Source organism: Sinohyriopsis cumingii, chromosome 10 (genome assembly GCF_028554795.1).
Source record: "Sinohyriopsis cumingii isolate HCF-2022 chromosome 10, ASM2855479v2, whole genome shotgun sequence".
Taxonomy (NCBI): Eukaryota; Metazoa; Mollusca; class Bivalvia; order Unionida; family Unionidae; genus Sinohyriopsis; species Sinohyriopsis cumingii.
Window position 1 is genome coordinate 120355861 of NC_142970.1, and position 20253 is coordinate 120376113.

Sequence of the window (20253 nt, forward strand, 5' to 3'; positions counted from 1 at the left end):
TGAAAGTAGATAACAATGAGAAAGATGAAAAGTAATTCCGTATGGGATAAAGAGGGGAGGAAGAATACAGGATCAGAAGATGGAATTGAAGGTTTGTGGAGGTGATACTAAAATGAACTTACCCTGGTATTCTCCACTGTTAGACTTGGTTTGTCTACCGTTCAAAAGATACAGTAAACTTTGATTTGTAAGAAATGCATATACGCAGATAAGCACCAAACATAACAATACGCTAACTATCAGTATATATTTCAGAGAGCGAGTTTTCATTCCGTTTATTTGCAGTGAATCAATACTTGAAACAATACTATCGCCTGCCACAGATTGTGTGCTTCGATTTGTTATTCTATTGTATTTTAAATTAAATTAAATATACGACTGTATTGCCGCTTGTAATTATGCATGCGCATTGCATACGTTTTCAATGTACGCACCCTATCATGTCACAATCAGATTTACTCTCGTTATTAAAGCAGATAGATATTACTTCAGTGGCATCGAATGTTGTCAATGTTTTCATAGTCAACATATTCAGTACTTATTCAGTGGAAATATTAGAAAATCCTATGATATATATCAACAAAAAAAAAACAAGCGAAGAACTTCATTTCATGGAAAGATTGTAGCTGTTTCAAGCCGACATGACATAGACACCTAGTGAAGGCAGCTTTTATGACATACACACCTAGTGAAGGCAGCTGGTATGGCATACACATTGAGTCAAAGCAGCTTGCATTGCATACGTACCTTGTCAAAGCAGCTGTTATTAACATACACACCTAGTCAAGACAGCTGTTATTAACATACACACCTAGTCAAGGCAGCTCGTATGGCATACACACCTAGTCAAGGCAGCTGTTATTAACATACACACCTAGTCAAGGCAGCTGTTATTAACATACACACCTAGTCAAGGTAGCTGGTATGGCATACACACCTAGTCAAGGCAGCTGTTATTAACATACACACCTAGTCAAGGCAGCTGGTATGGCATACACACCTAGTCAAGGCAGCTGTTATTAACATACACACCTAGTCAAGGTAGCTGGTATGGCATACACACCTAGTGAAGGCAGCTGTTATTAACATACACACCTAGTCAAGGCAGCTGTTATTAACATACACACCTAGTCAAGGCAGCTGGTATGGCATACACTCCTAGTCAAGGCAGCTGTTATTAACATACACCTAGTCAAGGCAGCTGGTATGGCATACACACCTAGTCAAGGCAGTTGTTATTAACATACACACCTAGCCAAGGCAGCTGGTATGGCATTCACACCTAGTCAAGGCAGCTGTTATTAACATACACACCTAGTCAAGGCAGCTGGTATGGCATACACATCTATCAAAACAACATTACTATTTCCCGCCCCCAAAATCCATTTCGGTAAAGGGATAATATAAACTCTTTGCTAGCTGATTGGTTATAGTAAAACCTTGTATGGGAAGGCGCCTGAACGACCGTAGTTATATATATATATATATATATATATATATATATATATATATATATATGTGTGTGTGTGTGTGTGTGTGTGTGTGTGTGTGTCCCTTTTGCAGGTGGACATTGTTTTCATTTTCAGTAGATTTTAATATGCATATTAGTTTCAGAGCTAGCAAGTTTGCATGCACCGTATATGCTATATTTAGCATAAACTGCTATATTTACTTGTTCATGTTCAGCAATAGAGATGTAATTTCGGATTCATCAAGAAAAAGTCTGGGTACCCTGATCATGTAGCAGGTATACGCAAGTGTGTGTGTTTGAACGACAGCCGCTGTCTTCCCTAATACTATGAATGATAACGAGAGCAAGTCAAATGACTTATTCGCAACACTTTGTGCTCTTTGTGAGGTAGACAGGACCCTTCCATCTGTTCTGATATACATACCTAAGTAATATTCGAGCAGCACATAATAATAATAATAATAATAATAATAATAACAATAATAATAATAACGATAATGAAATATTCCAAGACAAGGCAGAACTGGGTTCTTAGCTTCGGATGTTCTAGGGAATGTTGCACTGGTAGAGTACCTTCCTACCCTGAGATGCGATGTAGAGTATAGAGAAAAGAAACCTGTTGATGTGAAAGTATTGATAATTGCGTCAAATATTGATAAAACTGCAACGAACGATTACACAGTGGTTTCATTGGATTAAATTCTCACACAGAATGTACCTGAGATTTCCCTGCACAAAATACAGTTAGGGAAGAGTCAAATATAATGCTATAACAGCTCAGGCTGAATTTAATCAGTTGAAAGAAAATTTCACCCTGCAAGCTGATAATGGTCAATTAAAACTTAACAGTTTAGGCCGTGCGCTCTACGTAATGGATTTTCCACGCACCCAGTGTCATACCTCACATGCTTTAGGTCCCCTGGCCACAGTAAGTAGTCTTCTCCATGTGGGGCCATTTGCATTGATTCTTTACAATTATACATATTAATATTATGTTTGTAATTAATTTCAAATTGAGGGCGGGAGAAGAGTAGCATCAATATGGGGTAGGGGTAGAGGACACGCCCTGGATAAGAAGGCATTTTTGCGTGCGTTTAGGACATGACCTTGGGGCTTTCTCCAAGCCCGCATCACCGCCACTTTTGTACAAATTTCCGTCAATCTGGATGTGAGAGAATTTGATTCACAAACTGATGAATTCCACAATATGACCTAAACATCCTTTTTCGGGTTTGGACCCTCTCCCTGCTCATTACACACACACACACACACACACACACACACACACACACATAGAGGATTACAAACCCAGGTCTACAGGCCAGGGGAAGGGTGCCGTTTACAAGATGTTAATTTTATTATTACACTGATGAAAAGCTTAGGTTTTCTTTTTGATGCCCTTAAAAGTTGATGTAGGAAATTAATGGCTGCATCCGTGGGTAAATGCTGATTTTTGTACAAGAAAATTTCAATATACCGCCGAAAGGAACAGGATACTGTGTGGCTGTGATTACACCGAAACAATTATTCTACTGTTGTTTGACAGAAAAGGCAAGCGGTTCATGATGGCCCCATTGTCAGACGGAAGTGGTTAGTATACATGAACAGTTCATGTTGGTTACTTCCCTTCAGTACAACTAAGCTTATTTTCTAAATACAGGTATGAAATATTATTCTTTCTCCGAATGAACTTATATTATTCTTTTTGATAATTAATGTGAATTTAAATGTGTCATTTCAAGATGGTAAAAAATTATATTTGAAAATTAATGTGAATTAAATGTGCCATTACTAGATGGTAAAAAGTCTACTTGACTATATGTACTTGCAATGCGCATGCTTCTTTAAGATTATTGTCACAATTTCTGTTTTCTCTCTAATAACCTTATTTCTACTCGGACTTAACACATAAGAACTATCTTATGGAATAAGAATTAAATAATGCAAACTTATACAGATTTTATTGATGGAAACATTCCTTATGTGCAGTATCCATTTCCTATCACCATATTCGTTTTATGTTGACGTGGCGTGGTGTTTATTTTACAACTCCAAACATCACAGTTTAGGGATGGTAGTGTTTTCTAGTATAACACTGATAACATATTGGAAATGTAGGCGGATATATTTAGTCAATAGGCAATTGTTGTTTCCAGATTATGTGGTGACCCAAGAATGACATTCTGCAAATTTTAATTTAAATTAAGAAATGTGACGTACCCAGTAAATATGTATTACTATGAATTTGTATTGTTTTGCATGGTGTACTTTTCAATTTAGTAACAATCTATCAGGTATGGAGTGTTATTGACTAACTGTGATAAATATTGTTGTTTTATGCATCACACAACATATGTGACATGGCTGACAGAAATTAACACTATTTTGTGCATGATGTCAGGTGATTTACCTTTGTGTCATCCATATGTAATCTTTCAAACTAACTGATCATGACGCCGGTGGCTGACAGAAATTAACACTATTTTGTGCATGATGTCAGGTGATTTACCTTTGTGTCATCCATATGTAATCTTTCAAACTAACTGATCATGACGCCGGTACATGTCAAACTTTGAATGTTTTTTGTCCAGCAAGGCTTAAATTAACTACACTTTTACAAGGGACTAATTCTGTAGGTGATCTGATTAAATGCAGTTTTGCAAGGGACTATTTACTACAGGTGATCTGATTAAATGCAGTTTTACAATGGACTATTTACTACAGGTGATCTGATCTAATGCAGTTTTACAAGGGACTATTTACTGCAGGCGATCTGATCAAATGCAGTTTTACAAGGGACTATTTACTACAGGTGATCTGATCAAATGCAGTTTTACAAGGGACTATTTACTGCAGGCGATCTGATTAAATGCAGTTTTACAATGGACTATTTACTACAGGTGATCTGATTAAATGCAGTTTTACAAGGGACTATTTACTACAGGTGATCTGATTAAATGCAGTTTTACAAGGGACTATTTACTATAGGTGATCTGATTAAACGCAATGTTTACAAGGGACTATTTGCTACAGGCGATAACTTAATTAGGGTACTGTATAACATAATATTATTTATATCTTACACTTTTTTCACTCCAGGAAATATCTATACAGTAAGGTACATGAGCTAAATGTAATATTTTCATTTTGAGACAAGGTTTAAGCTTAATGTTACATTCAATTAGCTGCATGATATTTGTAATACCTAATTGTTGATATGAAATTACTGCCAATTTTAATTGAATCGATACTAGTAATAACATTCTTATAAAGTTACACATCTACATTAAATTACTGCAAATTTTAATTAATTGAATCGATGCCAGTAATAATTTTCCTATAAAGTTACACATCTACATTAAATTACTGCAAATTTTAATTAATTGAATCGATGCTAGTAATAACTTTCATATAAAGTTACACATCTACATTAAATTACTGCAAATTTTAATTAATTGAATCGATGCTAGTAATAATTTTCCTATAAAGTTACACATCTACATTAAATTACTGCAAATTTTAATTAATTGAATTGATGCTAGTAATATCTTTCATATAAAGTTACACATCTACATTAAATTACTTTAAATTTTAATTAATTGAATCGATGCTAGTAATATCTTTCATATAAAGTTACACATCTACATTAAATTACTGCAAATTTTAATTAACTGAATCGATGCTAGTAATAATTTTCCTATAAAGTTACACATCTACATTAAATTACTGCAAATTTTAATTAATTGAATCGATGCTAGTAATAACTTTCATATAAAGTTACACATCTACATTAAATTACTGCAAATTTTAATTAATTGAATCGATGCTAGTAATAATTTTCCTATAAAGTTACACATCTACATTAAATTACTGCAAATTTTAATTAATTGAATCGATGCTAGTAATAACTTTCCTATAAAGTTACACATCTACATTAAATTACTGCAAATTTTAATTGAATCGATGCTAGTAATAACTTTCCTATAAAGTTACACATATACATTAAATTATTAAGGACACAAGTATGATACGCAAACATTCCCCTCTAAAGATTGTATGGGTTCTGGAGGGGGGGATGTATTGGCTTTCTTCTTTCCCTCTCCGTTCGTTTTGCAGCAGTTTAATTCAGCAACTTGTTTTCTTCGCTTCCTCCACTGTCTTTACTGTGATGCCTCGTGAATTTATTTTATTATGGAAAATATAACAACCCTTACACATATACACGCTCTCTACTGTATTTATTTGAGTGTGTATATGAACCGCAAATATTATAGACAGATGGACAGGCAGGCAGGCAGACAGACAGACAGACAGAGAGAGACACGAAAAGGCAGATGATCCATCCCATGTTATTAAGGATGACTTAGTATATGAGATGATTACCTTTAAATGATCAATACAATCCTTGTCCGCTTAATTCAGGCTCAGACCTTATGATGGGAAATATAGATAAGTTTGCGTGAAAAAATAATTTTCGATCAAACTCCTACCCTGTATTTAATATATGTAGCCACCACAAAGTTATGGCATGAGTACTTTAGGAAAATAAATACATTTACAATTTTTTTTCAACAATCTGTACAGATCTAGATTTTGTCTACGGCATATTCTACTAAATTTTATTTAGTCTACATATATCCTGGAAACAAATGGTAAGGTATTTGCAAGGACTTTGTGTGGTTTGCAATTTGTTGTTTCTTTTTTTAATTCCTTTCTCTTTATTAGTTTTTTGTGGGTTTTTTTCTTTATTTGTCCCAAATGTTGGAAAAAAAACTGTCTTCTACTACACCTTCTGGATTGAGGCTTGGACCTTTCAAAATGGATGATGCTACAACGTGCTTTCATTTTATTTTATTATTGTGGATCGATCTTAATGGAGGGGATCCGAGTGGCCGTATGGTCTAAAACGATCGCCTGTAGCAGCCTCTGCCATTTCACCTCTGTCCGTGTGAGTTCGGGTCCTTGGCTCGTCCTATGTGGGTATGTAAATAAGTTTTCCAGCAGTGTCTCGTAGGTCAGTTGTTCTTGCCTGTTTTACCCATGTTCCTCCTCTGTCAGCAATACTTGCCGCCATGTATATATCATGCACTGAAAAAAATGGCGTTAAGTCCGTGACAGCAATAACAACAACAGCAACAGTTTAAATAGCCTAGTTTACAACGGTAGGGATTTACTGTGGGTCAGCCTCAATGGAGAAGTATATTAAAGAATCGAAGTTGTAAAAAAACACAGAGCACGCGATGAGACAATATATCAATTCTTAAACTATTTGAAATTCCCAGCATTTACTTCATCCAGATTATTTCCCACATTTAAACAATATCCTCTATAATATTATATTTATACTATCATATTTATACTATCATATTTATAATATCATATTTATACTATCATATTTATAACATCATATTTATACTATCATATTTATAATATCATATTTATACTATTATATTTTTCGTATCATATATCTACTATCATATTTCTACTATCATATGAATAATATCATATTTTTACTATCATGTTTATAATATTATATTTATACTATCATATTTCTACTATCATATTTATAATATCATATTTCTAATATCATATTTATAGCATCTTAGTTCTACTATCATATTTCTAATATCATATTTATACTATCATATTTCTACTATCATATTTATAACATCATATTTCTGCTATCATATTTCTGCTATCATATTTCTACTATCATATTTATAGTAACATGTTTATAGGATCATATTTCTGCTATCATATTTCTACTATCGTATTTATAATATCATATTTATACTATCATATTTATAACATCATATTTCTACTATCATATTTATAATATCATATTCATACTATCATATTTATACTATTATATTTCTACTATCATATTTATACTATGATGTTTCTACTATCATATTTATACTATCATATTTATAATATAATATTTAAAATATCATATTTATACTATCATATTTATAATATAATATTTCTACTATCATATTTATAGTATCATATTTATACTATCATATTTATAGTATCATATTTATACCATCATATTTATAATGTCAAATATCTACTATTATATTAATAATGTCATATTTCTACTGTCATATTTATAGTATCATATTTATACTATCGTATTTTCAAATGAATTTCGGGCCATATTTTAAAAATCACAGTCTCTTGCAATACATTGATCACAAATTGTCAATTAACACACCTACACAATCAACACACCTCTCGCTCACATATGAATGAATGTTAGTACTTGGAGCGAGGCTTCAATTATGATGCATTTTTCATACCTTAACTTTCTCGCTTGTTTTGTGCGTTTTAATAGTTCAAATAATTTAAATTTATTTCATTAAGATATCGACTCAAGAAACTGTACACTACTACATAATAAGCTGCCAACACCTGTACAAGACGCTCTGACATGTGTCACAAAAAAGGCACATTTGACTTGGTCAAATGTTGCTCTATCCCGTCGCATCGAAACCCCACCTCCAATGATAATCACTTCCATTGGCTGCGTCCTCTGAAAGCATCCATTTGCGATTTGGTGATATAGTCCCATATATATATATAACAATCTGGTACACTAGAGAGTGAAACAAAACTGGTACACTAAAGAGTGAAACAAAACTGGTACACTAGAGAGTGAATCAAAATCTGGTACACTAGAGAGTGAAACAAAACTGGTACACTAGAGAGTGAATAAAAATCTGGTACACTAGAGAATGAAACAAAACTAGTACACTAGAGAGTGAATACAAATCTGGTACATTAGAGAGTGAATACAAATCTGGTACACTAGAGAGTGAGAAAATATTCGAATGGAGTTCAATGCAAGGTATTGTACAGAAAGATATTTGTATTTTTAAATAACGGGAAGATGTAAAATATACCCTCAATGCGTTGTGTGTTTTACTTGCCATATTTAAATCTTTAGAGAAACTTATACACATATCATGGATCTAAATTCAAGATGCAAATATTGACCACCCGTACACCCTTCCATGGTGATCTTATTCGCGGATATATCTAGCTTCAAACTGATGCATTTGTTTTAAAGGTTACACAGACTTTCTGACAGGTAATTACACATGGTTTATTTAATTCTTCAGAAAATTTTAGAAACCAAGCATTGGATATAAGAACAGCAAACAAGCTTCTGTCATTGTCAAAACAGCATTATGTCATTGTGTCATCCACATATGACATTCTGTCATTGTCAATACAGCATTATGTCATCGTGTCATCCACGTATGGCATTCTGTCATTGTCAATACAGCATTCTGTCATCGTGTCATCCACATATGGCATTATGTCATTGTCAGTACAGCATTCTGTCATCGTGTCATCCACATATGGCATTCTGTCATTGTCAATACAGCATTCTGTCATCGTGTCATCCACATATGGCATTCTGTCATTGTCAATGCAGCATTCTGTCATCGTGTCATCCACACATGGCATTATGTCATTGTCAGTACAGCATTCTGTCTTCGTGTCATCCACATATAGCGTTATATCATATTTATTCTGGCATTATAAAATTGGCATTCTGTCATTCTCCAATTGACATTCTGTCATTGTCATTATGGCATTATGTGATTCTCTATATTGTCCATTGAATATTGATAAGAAATAGGTGTTATTGAACGTTATACGAAATTGAGACTATTAAATGATGATGTGAGATCGAGACTACGAGATGTTGGTACGAGCCTGAAGATATTTAATGTTGATACGAAACCAAGAGTATTGAATGTTGATACGAAATAGATATTATTGGATGTTGATACGAAATCGATATTATTGGATGTTGATACGAAATCGATATTATTGGATGTTGATACGAAATCGATATTATTGGATGTTGATACGAGATCGAGTATATTATATCAAACAGTTTAAGAGCAATGCAAATACAATGTACTTCAAATTGTATAAAATTAGAATTCTCGTAAATAAAATTGAACACGTGAGAGCAGTTTTCTTGATGTAATTGTGAATTAACAGTGACAATATGGACTCACTCTATATTTCCTATTTATGTTAATATAAAATATGTTCTGGTCCTCCCGCAAGATTTAATTCTGCCATCCCTCCCAATAAAAAAGATTGATGGAAAGTTTGGGCCTGTTTAATCACCGATCAAGCTCCTTATCCCCGCCATGCCACTGAGTACTCGTCCTAGATTAACCGATATTTATTAGGAATGTAAACTGTAAGTAAAAGAACACGCAATGTGTGACATATTTCACATCGAATCAATGTCATGTAGCTCATTATGTACTGTGCCCATAGCAAGTAGCCTTCTCACTAAGGCCAGGTATCTGACATGAAACTATGACCTTCTCACTAAGGCCAGGCATCTGACATGAAACTATGACCTTCTCACTAAGGCCAGGCATCCGTCTGACATGAAACTATGACCTTCTCACTAAGGCCAGGCATTCGTCTGACATGAAACTATGACCTTCTCACTAAGGCCAGGCATCTGACATGAAACTATGACCTTCTCACTAAGGCCAGGCATCTGACATGAAACTATGACCTTCTCACTAAGGCCAGGCATCTGACATAAAACTATGACCTTCTCACTAAGGCCAGGCATCCGTCTGACATGAAACTATGACCTTCTCACTAAGGCCAGGCATTCGTCTGACATGAAACTATGACCTTCTCACTAAGGCCAGGCATCTGACATGAAACTATGACCTCCTCACTAAGGCCAGGCATCTGACATGAATCTATGACCTTCTCACTAAGGCCAGGCATCTGACATGAAACTATGACCTTCTGACTATGGCCAGGCATCTGACATGAAACTATGACCTTCTCACTAAGGCCAGGCATCTGACACGAAACTATAACATCCGTTTTACCTTTTATCTAGGAAACAAATCAATTCCCCTGACCTTTAGTATCTGATTATATAATGTCAGGACTCCATGGTCATAAACTAAGTGAGAGAAAGAAGCCAAACGAACACGTTTTGTGTAACTTACAAATAATTTAATTGTCTAAGTTAAAAAATGAATATTTAAGAGAAACTTACAGTATTGTGAATGAAATCAGAAATATTCCTGAACAATTCACCAAAAGTTAAAAAAGAATCGAGTGTTCCAAATGAATTCCAGGTCCAGGAATATAATGATGTGGCATTGGGTTTCATGTATAACAATGTCATTTTTTAGAACTCCTTCGAATAAATGTTCAATAATTTTAGAATAATATTTTAGTCGAATTAGTACTTTCTAATTCCAATAAATTATCAAAACAAACATTTCCACTCGAACTTTATATAACGTAACGTTTAACACATTTGCAGACTGATGTTAAGACAAGAAAGTATGAGAGTGGATCATTTCTACTAATAACACGCAGGCTGGATTTTATTCATTAGTCCCAGTATAACTAGATCGAAATCAATATGAGAGTGGACCATTGACTAATTACAGACAGGCTGGATTTCACTCATTAGTCTCAATAACTAGATCCGAACTATGTATGAGTGTACCATTTTTACTAATAACAGACAGGCTGGCTTTCACTTATTAGTCCCAGTATAACTAGATCCGAAATCAGTATGCGAGTGGACTATTTCGACTAAATACAGGAGACTGATTTTCACTCATTAGATTGAAAAAAAAATGATGTTTACTTATAATTGTCTATAGAAACCCGATGGTTAATTATCCACTTGTTGTCCCTCAATATTAACACCATATGCGTTATTACATAACAAAATATGCGTTATTACATAAATATAAATCAAATTTTACCTCGATAATGTGCCATATCCATAATAATTTTGTAATAAAATACGTTTGAGTTAGAATTAAATTGGTACATGTGAAAAGTATTAAAGTATTAGGCGAGCGGAATATCACATGAAACCTAAAGGGTTTTCTTATATATAAAAAAATATGTTATTCTTTCACACTTGTAATTGGATATAAATTTGAAACTTGGTGGGAGAACGAACCATCATGAGACTCTAGTGATGTTCGGCCTGCATCGGTTGTGTGTAGTCCAAACACTTAGCATGGCCACTTTAGTAAGAAATGTAAATCATTACCACCTCATTTTACTTTTTACTTCTGTTATCATAAGTAATGAATGTTAATTCAATACATACATGAAACTGCACAATCAGACATGCAACAGGGTCTAGGAAACAACACGATAATGCATGCAACAATTTGTAGGAAACAACACGATAATGCATTCAACAGGGTCAAGGAAACAACACGATAATGCATGCAACAAGTTCTAGGAAACAACACGATCATGCATGTAACAGGATCTAGGAAACAACATGATCATGCATGCAACAAGGTCTAGGAAACAATACAATCATGCATGCAACAAGGTCTAGGAAACAACACAATCATGCAATCAACAGGGTGTAGGAGACAACACCATCGTGCATGCAACAAGGTCTAGGAATATGAGTAACACGTGATACAGAGTATCTGTGAAACAATGTCAAAACAATTATGATACAAATAGTCTGTCAAACTTTGCTAAAGCAATTCAGAATGTGTCATTTTAAACCAAAGCAATTGTGATATACAGTGTCTGTCATACTTTACCAAAGCAATTATGATAAAGAGTGTTTGTCATAATTTACCAAAGCAATTATGATACAGTGCGTCTGTCAAGCATTACCAAACAATTGTGATACAGAGTGTCTATCAAGCATTACCAAAGAAATAATGATACAGAGTGTATGTGATACTTTGCCAGCAATTATGATAGCTGTTGAAATTTACCTACTATATGTGAAAGAGAGATAACTGTATAGCTACTTCCACCTGGTGAAATACTGCATGACCAGCACGATCCCATCACACACCTAAAGATCTGATTTATCTATTGCTATAAATATTGCGGAGCAAAAGTGCTTTCCTCCTGAAAAGTTGTATTAAAGTGTATCAAAATGACGTTATAGTTTCATATTACCACAAATTAATGTGAAGGTCTACCTGCTATTCGCGTCACAGACAACAAATGTTGGTGCCATGTGACCATATACATTGCAATCTTGCACTAAGTTTTTAAGAACAGCGGACTGTATCTTAATGTGACCTTCTTGCAACGCAATGTTCGGCATTTTTGATTTCATATATTTTTTGATATCTTTAAGCAGACGAAAAAGTTGACATTTATGAAATTTATAAAACATGGAAGTGTCGCTGTAATTTTAGCAATTTACATTAACTGTATTAAAACGACCCTATACAGTCCTGCATAGGGCTATACACAAAACTGCATGCATAACAAAAGAAAGTTATCAAAAAGATTAAAATAAATACTACATTGATATAGGTGTGTAGTTGAGGAAAAGGGGTGGGGTTAGAATGCATATAGTCATAAAGGGTATGATAGACCTACACATATACAATTAGACGTTTAAATGGATATTACTTTATTTCTTATGTGGACAGTAGTATCCATGACAACAATAAGTATGTATCGTTCTCCCGAAATAATCAGGTAGACATTAGATGACAAACACCAATTGTTTTATGCTAGATTTCCAGGCTGAGAATCATTAGAAATGAATGTATAATATTTCAAACAGACCTGCTAAATAAAGAAATCTTACGAAATCAATTATTAACAATAACACTTAGTCTAATAAAATAAATAGTCACTTTTAAGTCATCGACTTGCATAAAAACATTCTTTGAAAAGTAGATTTTAGTTAGCAATCTCAGTACATCTGGATCAAACACACAGCCGGTCGCCATTTTAGGATTTGAAAGTCGGCAACCTGCGTCGGAATTCGCATATTTCGGTTAATGTATAACTGATAAGTTAGAACATAAATATTTATATATTATTTGTCAAAACGTCTTTTAACAATAAACATGTACATAGTTTAGATGCGAGACTGACCTTGATATAGACAACGTGATGGACACAACATACTGCAATAGTATAGTGTGTGAGATAAAGGAATAATAGACGAAATAAAGTGCAAGCAGTTATGTAATCGAAAAAAGCAGTACATATAGAACAGAAAATAAAGATGATGATATGTGGGATATGTGTAGAATATAAAATCTTGCAAAATACAAAGAATTACAAATTAAATACGACCTTACTTTCCCAATTTTGGAAATGCCTGCAGGCAAGTACGTTGCAAATTTGAACTCGTATGAGCTGAATTTTTTGACGTTGGGAATTATTTTTTTTTAACCCTGGTTTATGGACTAACCTATTGACCATTACCCTACGTATGTCCGTCCGTTTGACTAAGTTTGTTATTCCTGCTCCTCCTCAATTACATGGAAGATTGACATGACACTTTATATAGATATGCATCCCAAGTAAATATCAAATACGGCCACCACAGCACACGTCTTGAACTTTGCCCTAAATGAAAATGTTATTGAGCCACGGCAGCCATCTTGAACTATTATCAGTACGCCTCCTGAATGGATGACCATATCAACAGCAAAAGACAACCATCGATTCAGATGATGTCTGGTCAGTCCTAAATGAAGACGGGGCCAATATGACTTTGAATTATTTTTATTTTTTTGTCTTTATGATTTATTTGCTCTATAAATCACATGATTTGCATGATTTTTTTCCTAATTTAAAATGAGCTCATCAAAACAGTGACCGCGATTCGTTAGGTAAGAAAGCTAATATCTTCTTTTGCATTTTTCAACTGAGTTACTGCTAATAACAAATCAAGCTTGTCGGGCTTTCAATTCAGTTACTGACGCTAACACCGTCAAGCTTGTCGGGTTTTCAACTTGGTTACTAATAACTCATTCAAACATTCAAGCTTGTCGGGTTTTCAACTCAGTTACTGATAATAACACAATCAAGCTTGTCGGGTTTTGAAGACATCTGTTCCATTATGGGGAGTACGGCGACCGTAGACACTGGTTTTGTACAGGAGATGGTCAAATATCAGAATGTCCTGGTAAGACATGCGGTGGAAGCTGATGCTGAACTGACTGCAACAATCAGAACCCTGTAAGAAAGAAAATACTTTTTGTTAAATATACATTCGACGCTAGCGTCATTATCACGTTAATAGGTGTTAGCAGTATCTATTTTTGTTCTGTAAGTAACGGGCAGATCTAAGTTTGTGTTCAGATTTTTGAAAATGTTTACAATTGATGAGAGTTGGAGCGAGGAGAGGGAGGGCCATAATGCATTCTCTCTCTCTCTCTCTCTCTCTCTCTAACACAGTTATTATATTTAATATTACGAGCAGACCTGTGCTCTGTGGCATATTAGGTGGCAGGGTCCAGTTTCTTAACTTAAGGCTATGGTGTGACTTTTTCAGCTACTATTGTTTACTATTTATAGATATGGATATATTTGTGAACTAGGTGTTTTGGGCTTGTGTTGTTCTTGAAATTGATGTCAGTCATGTACACCTTCCATAGTTGCTCTGCAGTATGTTGATAGTGAAATACCAATAGTTGGCTAGGAACAAGAGCTAGCCTCCCATAGCAGTAGGCACGTGGGTTCAAGGCAAGCCGAGTATCTCAAAAACGGCTTGGATGACAACTATTCTGAATTGCATCAAACTATTTAGTAGACAATGTTTTTCAAAAGTTTCATCCAGGGAAAGGGCTTGCGTTTGCATTGTGAGTACTACATGCTGTCAAAAATGGCATTTGGATGTGAAAAATGCAGGTATAAAATAGGGGTTGGGGTGCATAAACCTCTTCTGCTATGAACTGCCATTGACTTCTCTGGTCAAGTGAATACTATTCTTATGCTCTGTTTTAATATAGGTATCTAAAAATATGGACCTTTTCGACCTCACTTGTGTATTTGATTTTATATGATTTCTTATACTAGGTCACTGATTGCGGCATTAAATTTGTACATAAAAACTGGACCCTGCCCCCTTAAGGAAAATTGATCATTTTTTGATGGTGCAGTCAGCCACATCTATTACACTTTTCTGTTTCTTTGTGTATATTTAAATAATTTTTATGCATTAGCTTTATTATATCTCCTTCCTTTTTCCATATATTACATAGTGTTGTATGTGATGCTCTTTGGAGAGTGAGGTAACTGTGTTTTGTACCTCCATGTGAGAACTGTTTACATCATGACAAAGTAGCATATTTTGGATATAACTTACTAAATATGAGAACAAAATGGTAACCATAATGTATTGTCTTGCACTTTCTGTAGCTGTCAAGGTTTTGCACCTCTATTTTTATGAATACTATTCACATTTCAATACAGACACGCCTAAACAATTGCATAGCATGTCAACATGTATTCTTTAAAGTAATTTAACTCCACAGGAGCAGATAGAATTCAGAGGAATCATACATAAACACACTGTTGTGAATATTGAATGTCACCAGTGGAACAGTCTTAGAAATAATGATGCATATGGCATATTACTTGGTATATTTTGGTGAGAAGAATGAAAGTTTTAGCACACCGACATAGTTTATACCTTCATGACCCCACTCTGAAGTTGACATAAGAGATTCATATCTCACACTTGGGTGATAGTAGAAAATGTTTCAGTGTTATGTATATATCTTGAAATTTCTAGGTTCAGTTAACAAAGGGGGAAAAGCTTAAAATTAAGTGGCAGCTTCATGCATTTGACAATGCACATACAGTTTCTCCTCTGAAAGTCTTATGTTTTCACTGAATGTTAAAAGTACATCAGTATCACTTGTTTCTTTTCTTTTTGCAGGTGTCAGTTTGCATAGTAAGAGATTAGGATTAATCGGTTAGTCATGCTGAAAGAACAATAGCTTCAATCTCATCCAGATAGTTATTCTGATCTAAGTGCACAAGAGAGTGACTTTGACGGACAGACTTAGCTTCTGCAGGAATTGTTTTATGGTACGTGCTTATCAAAAGCCAAGCCGGTGATATGCTTTTTACCTTGAACTGGATTTTCCACTATAAATATTTGTTCTATACCTTATCTTATTATTTACTATGATTTTGTAAACTCCAGAAAACATTAAAGTCAGTTGTAAGTAAATTGGTGTCTGAGAAGAAATTTCTCTGTTAAACTGTATTGAGTAATTTGTATATGTATGGTCAATTTCATTGGCTATGTATCAATGAATTTATTTGATATGTCACTCCTTGTAAGTTTTAGGGTCCTACACATCAGTATATCAATATTCCAGCATTGTCTAATGTTAATTGATTAAACTTTGACTTTTCCAGACTAGCTAGACTTGTGTTGCGATTACCCCCCCCCCCCCAATATACACTGACACAACACTGATGTTGCTATTAGAATCTCCAGAATGATAATGAAAAGTTAGGAACCACTTCTTTTATATCAGTCTAAGAGTACTTCTAAAGCACATGATTTACTTAAATGTGTGATTTCTTTAAGTTTACTAGAAGAGTTTAGAGAAACTTTTCACTTCTGTCACTGACACCTAACATAGCATTTATGTTATTCCCTCCTAAAATGTATAACTTCCAGATCTCTTCTTGACATTCATGAAACATTGTAAAGGAATTTTGATTTTGTACTGATGCTATGGTGGCAAACAAAGACCAAGAGCATTGTAGGTTGCAAACAATTTGAAATCTTTCAAGAAATGCAGTCAGTCATAATTCACAATGTAAATAATGCAGTGCTTTTTGCTGCAAAGAGGTAACTTTTTTAAAAGCATAATACCAATTTTAGTTTTGTGCACAAAAAGTTTTCCTTTATACCAATGTACTAGATAATGTCTAAATATGTGATATGTACACAACTTTTGACATAAACCATTTTGAGCCAAATCCTTAAGGTGGCAGGGTCCAGTTTCGTAATTTGGCCCCTGGCAAATTTCTTAACTTAAGGCTATGGTGTGACTTTTTCAGCTACTATTGTTTACTATTTATAGATATGGATATATTTGTGAACTAGGTGTTTTGGGCTTGTGTTGTTCTTGAAATTGATGTCAGTCATGTACACCTTCCATAGTTGCTCTGCAGTATGTTGATAGTGAAATACCAATAGTTGGCTAGGAACAAGAGCTAGCCTCCCATAGCAGTAGGCACGTGGGTTCAAGGCAAGCCGAGTATCTCAAAAACGGCTTGGATGACAACTATTCTGAATTGCATCAAACTATTTAGTAGACAATGTTTTTCAAAAGTTTCATCCAGGGAAAGGGCTTGCGTTTGCATTGTGAGTACTACATGCTGTCAAAAATGGCATTTGGATGTGAAAAATGCAGGTATAAAATAGGGGTTGGGGTGCATAAACCTCTTCTGCTATGAACTGCCATTGACTTCTCTGGTCAAGTGAATACTATTCTTATGCTCTGTTTTAATATAGGTATCTAAAAATATGGACCTTTTTGACCTCACTTGTGTATTTGATTTTTTATGATTTTTTTATACTAGGTCACTGATTGCGGCATTAAATTTGTACATAAAAACTGGACCCTGCCCCCTTAAGGTCTCAACCTGCCATTTGAACATACAACGCAAATCGCATCTGTTGAATGTTGAGGAAGCAAAGATACTTTCAGTGTCAGACTGGGTCGTTTTCATTTAGCTGTCTCCAAAATATTGCTTTGGCAAATGTTGCAAAGACGGGGGTTGGGGGAATAGGTGTACAGTATAGTACAGAACTATAGTACTAGTATTAGAAATAGGCTATTTTTGTTGTGGTTGAAATTGAGAGATTTATTTTCTCTACGCATTCATATAACTCAAATGACATAGTCTTAAGAAACATTTATAGAAGCGATGTTCATAAAATTCAGTACGAATTATATTCGCGTTTCCCTCTGATACTCTATAACTTTACATTGGTTTAGTAAATTTACGAAAATTCTCTTGCTATCTACATGAAAACATATATACGAACATTCCATAAAAGTAGTTCCGTTACACTTACCCCTTTAGGTTTGTTCTTGGCATAATGGTTCAACCAATCCAGTGGGGGACCCGGAATAAAGTCTTTTAAGTGATCTGGATGAAACGTTTCCCTGTCAAGTTCGTCCATGGTATTCACAGCAGTGACACCGACAATTTTAGCACACTTCCCGATCTCCATATCCTCGAACTCTGAAGTTTCCTTACACGCTCCGACATTATATCCATTCTCTACGATTAATTTAATTCCCTCTCGGCTGAAAACATATCCAGCACCACCACTCATGTACAAAACTGACTTAGAATATACCTCCGGTTCCAAGGCATATCCCAAATATAGGCCCTTAGAGGGGTCATGTTTTGAGAGCAAATATCGAAGATTTTCGATGATGAAATAGGAATCATCGTCTGCCTTCAAGAACCAGTCATAGTTGTGTAATTCTTTTTCATACAAATATTGCACGACTTTTCTAACTTTGGGAACTAGATTTAGATAACCCTCTGGTGAATTTATATATAGAATATCGTTTTCAACATAGGCAGAAGTTTGTTGATAATTTCCGATTGTTGTTACTTCCGGTTCAGACTTTTCAGCGGAAATGACGAAAACGTATTTGTTACATCTCGGAGCCCATGTGTTGTTAACTGCAGCTGCTTTGTCCTTTAAATTGTTTGTCATACTGAGTATCCAGCAAAATATTGTAACATTTTGATACAGCGGTTCAGACTCGTTATCGTCCAGCAATGCTGAAATAACGATAAATTATTACAGTAAATCAAATATATGCCCTAAATATGTAGCATTCAAAGGTGCGATATAATGTCCATTAACAATGGAAACTAAGTAAACAAAATTTGCATGTTAAGTTTTCGCGATCCAACCGATCTTACCCTTACAAAGAAAAAAAAATAAATTGATACTACTTGCATCCATGACTAAAATAAGTCTTCAGAGTTATCTCCCGTTGCAGTATTCAGTCTTACTATAGCAGCAGGGGGGGCGAATCGGACATTTGTCTGAATCGTCATTTGGTTTAATTGTTACTTTCTGCACTCAGCGGATCCGGTGTCGTCAGCGCCCGGTAAAAAAAAAAGACGACGTCGTCGTCGGGGATCGTCCAATCGTCATTTGGTTTAATTAATGCCTTCTGCGCGCCGATCCCAGCGTCGTCAGCGTCCGGTAAGCACATCGACGACCGCGTCGATGTCATCGCCCCCCCCCCCCCCCGCTGCTTGCAATTTAACCGAATATTTGGTCAAGTCCGATACGATATCGTGTCCGAGGATCATGTACATTTATCGTTACAAATCCATGTGGGGTCGACTGAGCATGACTAAAAAAGTTTCGAAAAACATTGAAGTCCATGTCACCGCCGCACCATGTCTGCCAAATATTTCGTAGCGTGTGTGTATCGACGCCGTTGAACACAGCAAGAATATTACAGTTGTCTCTGATTACTTTTGGAATCTGAGTGTATCGTTGAGTGACATATATCACGTCGGTGTTTTTATGCCTGCCTCTGGAAAATATCCTAGCTGGGTTTTTTTGATTGTCTAACATAACATCATCGTACACGACTAGATTGTTAACGTCGCCATCAATATCATCAATACCTTGTGCATCATTGATATCTGTAATAAACTCAATAACATTTTTTTCAGCGATCGCTGATGCATTCTCGTTGAAATCTTTTAACACCTCGTAGCATCGTTGATCATCTACGCTAGGAGCAACCAAATACAACTTATCCCACTTAATCCATCTCATTATTAAATTGAGTAACAATTGCGTCTTGCCGGATCCAGATGGTCCGATGATAATCATCCGGATCGAGTTTGGTAACGCTGCAACATGCTTAACTGGTTCTCTTGTTTTAGTCGCCGAAAAATCAATTATATTCATATCTCTATACATAAATTATGGA

At 35.0% G+C, this 20253-nt stretch overlaps 2 protein-coding genes and 1 long non-coding RNA gene across 3 annotated transcripts in view; 1 reads left to right on the plus strand and 2 right to left on the minus strand.

Moving 5' to 3' along the window:
• LOC149791109 (glycoprotein-N-acetylgalactosamine 3-beta-galactosyltransferase 1-like) overlaps nt 1-302 on the minus strand; it is a 34376-nt gene extending 34074 nt beyond the window's left edge. Inside the window, exon 1 of the mRNA XM_089971474.1 lies at nt 123-302. Coding sequence (XP_089827600.1) covers nt 123-270 — 148 coding nt within the window. The 5' untranslated portion in view covers nt 271-302. The remainder of the gene's footprint in view (nt 1-122) is intronic.
• Nucleotides 303-14324: 14022 nt separating this feature from the next.
• LOC149791110 (glycoprotein-N-acetylgalactosamine 3-beta-galactosyltransferase 1-like) lies at nt 14325-19007 on the minus strand. Its single transcript, XM_089973284.1, has 2 exons — nt 18351-19007; nt 14325-14477 (listed from the first exon to the last, which is right to left on the minus strand). Exons 1-2 carry the CDS (start codon nt 19005-19007, stop codon nt 14325-14327), a joined length of 810 nt encoding a protein of 269 aa, XP_089829410.1.
• LOC149791111 (uncharacterized) lies at nt 14981-16676 on the plus strand. Its single transcript, XR_016423661.1, has 2 exons — nt 14981-15151; nt 16185-16676. It is a non-coding gene; the product is annotated as an uncharacterized LOC149791111 (long non-coding RNA).
• Nucleotides 19008-20253: the final 1246 nt, after the last annotated feature.

Coding starts and splice junctions, on each gene's coding strand:
- LOC149791110 (XM_089973284.1), bottom strand. CDS start 19,007: ATGACAAACAATTTAAAGGACAAAGCAGCTGCAGTTAACAACACATGG. Junction 14,478..18,350: donor CCAAGAACAAACCTAAAGGG/GTAAGTGTAACG, acceptor TCTTTCTTACAG/GGTTCTGATTGTTGCAGTCA.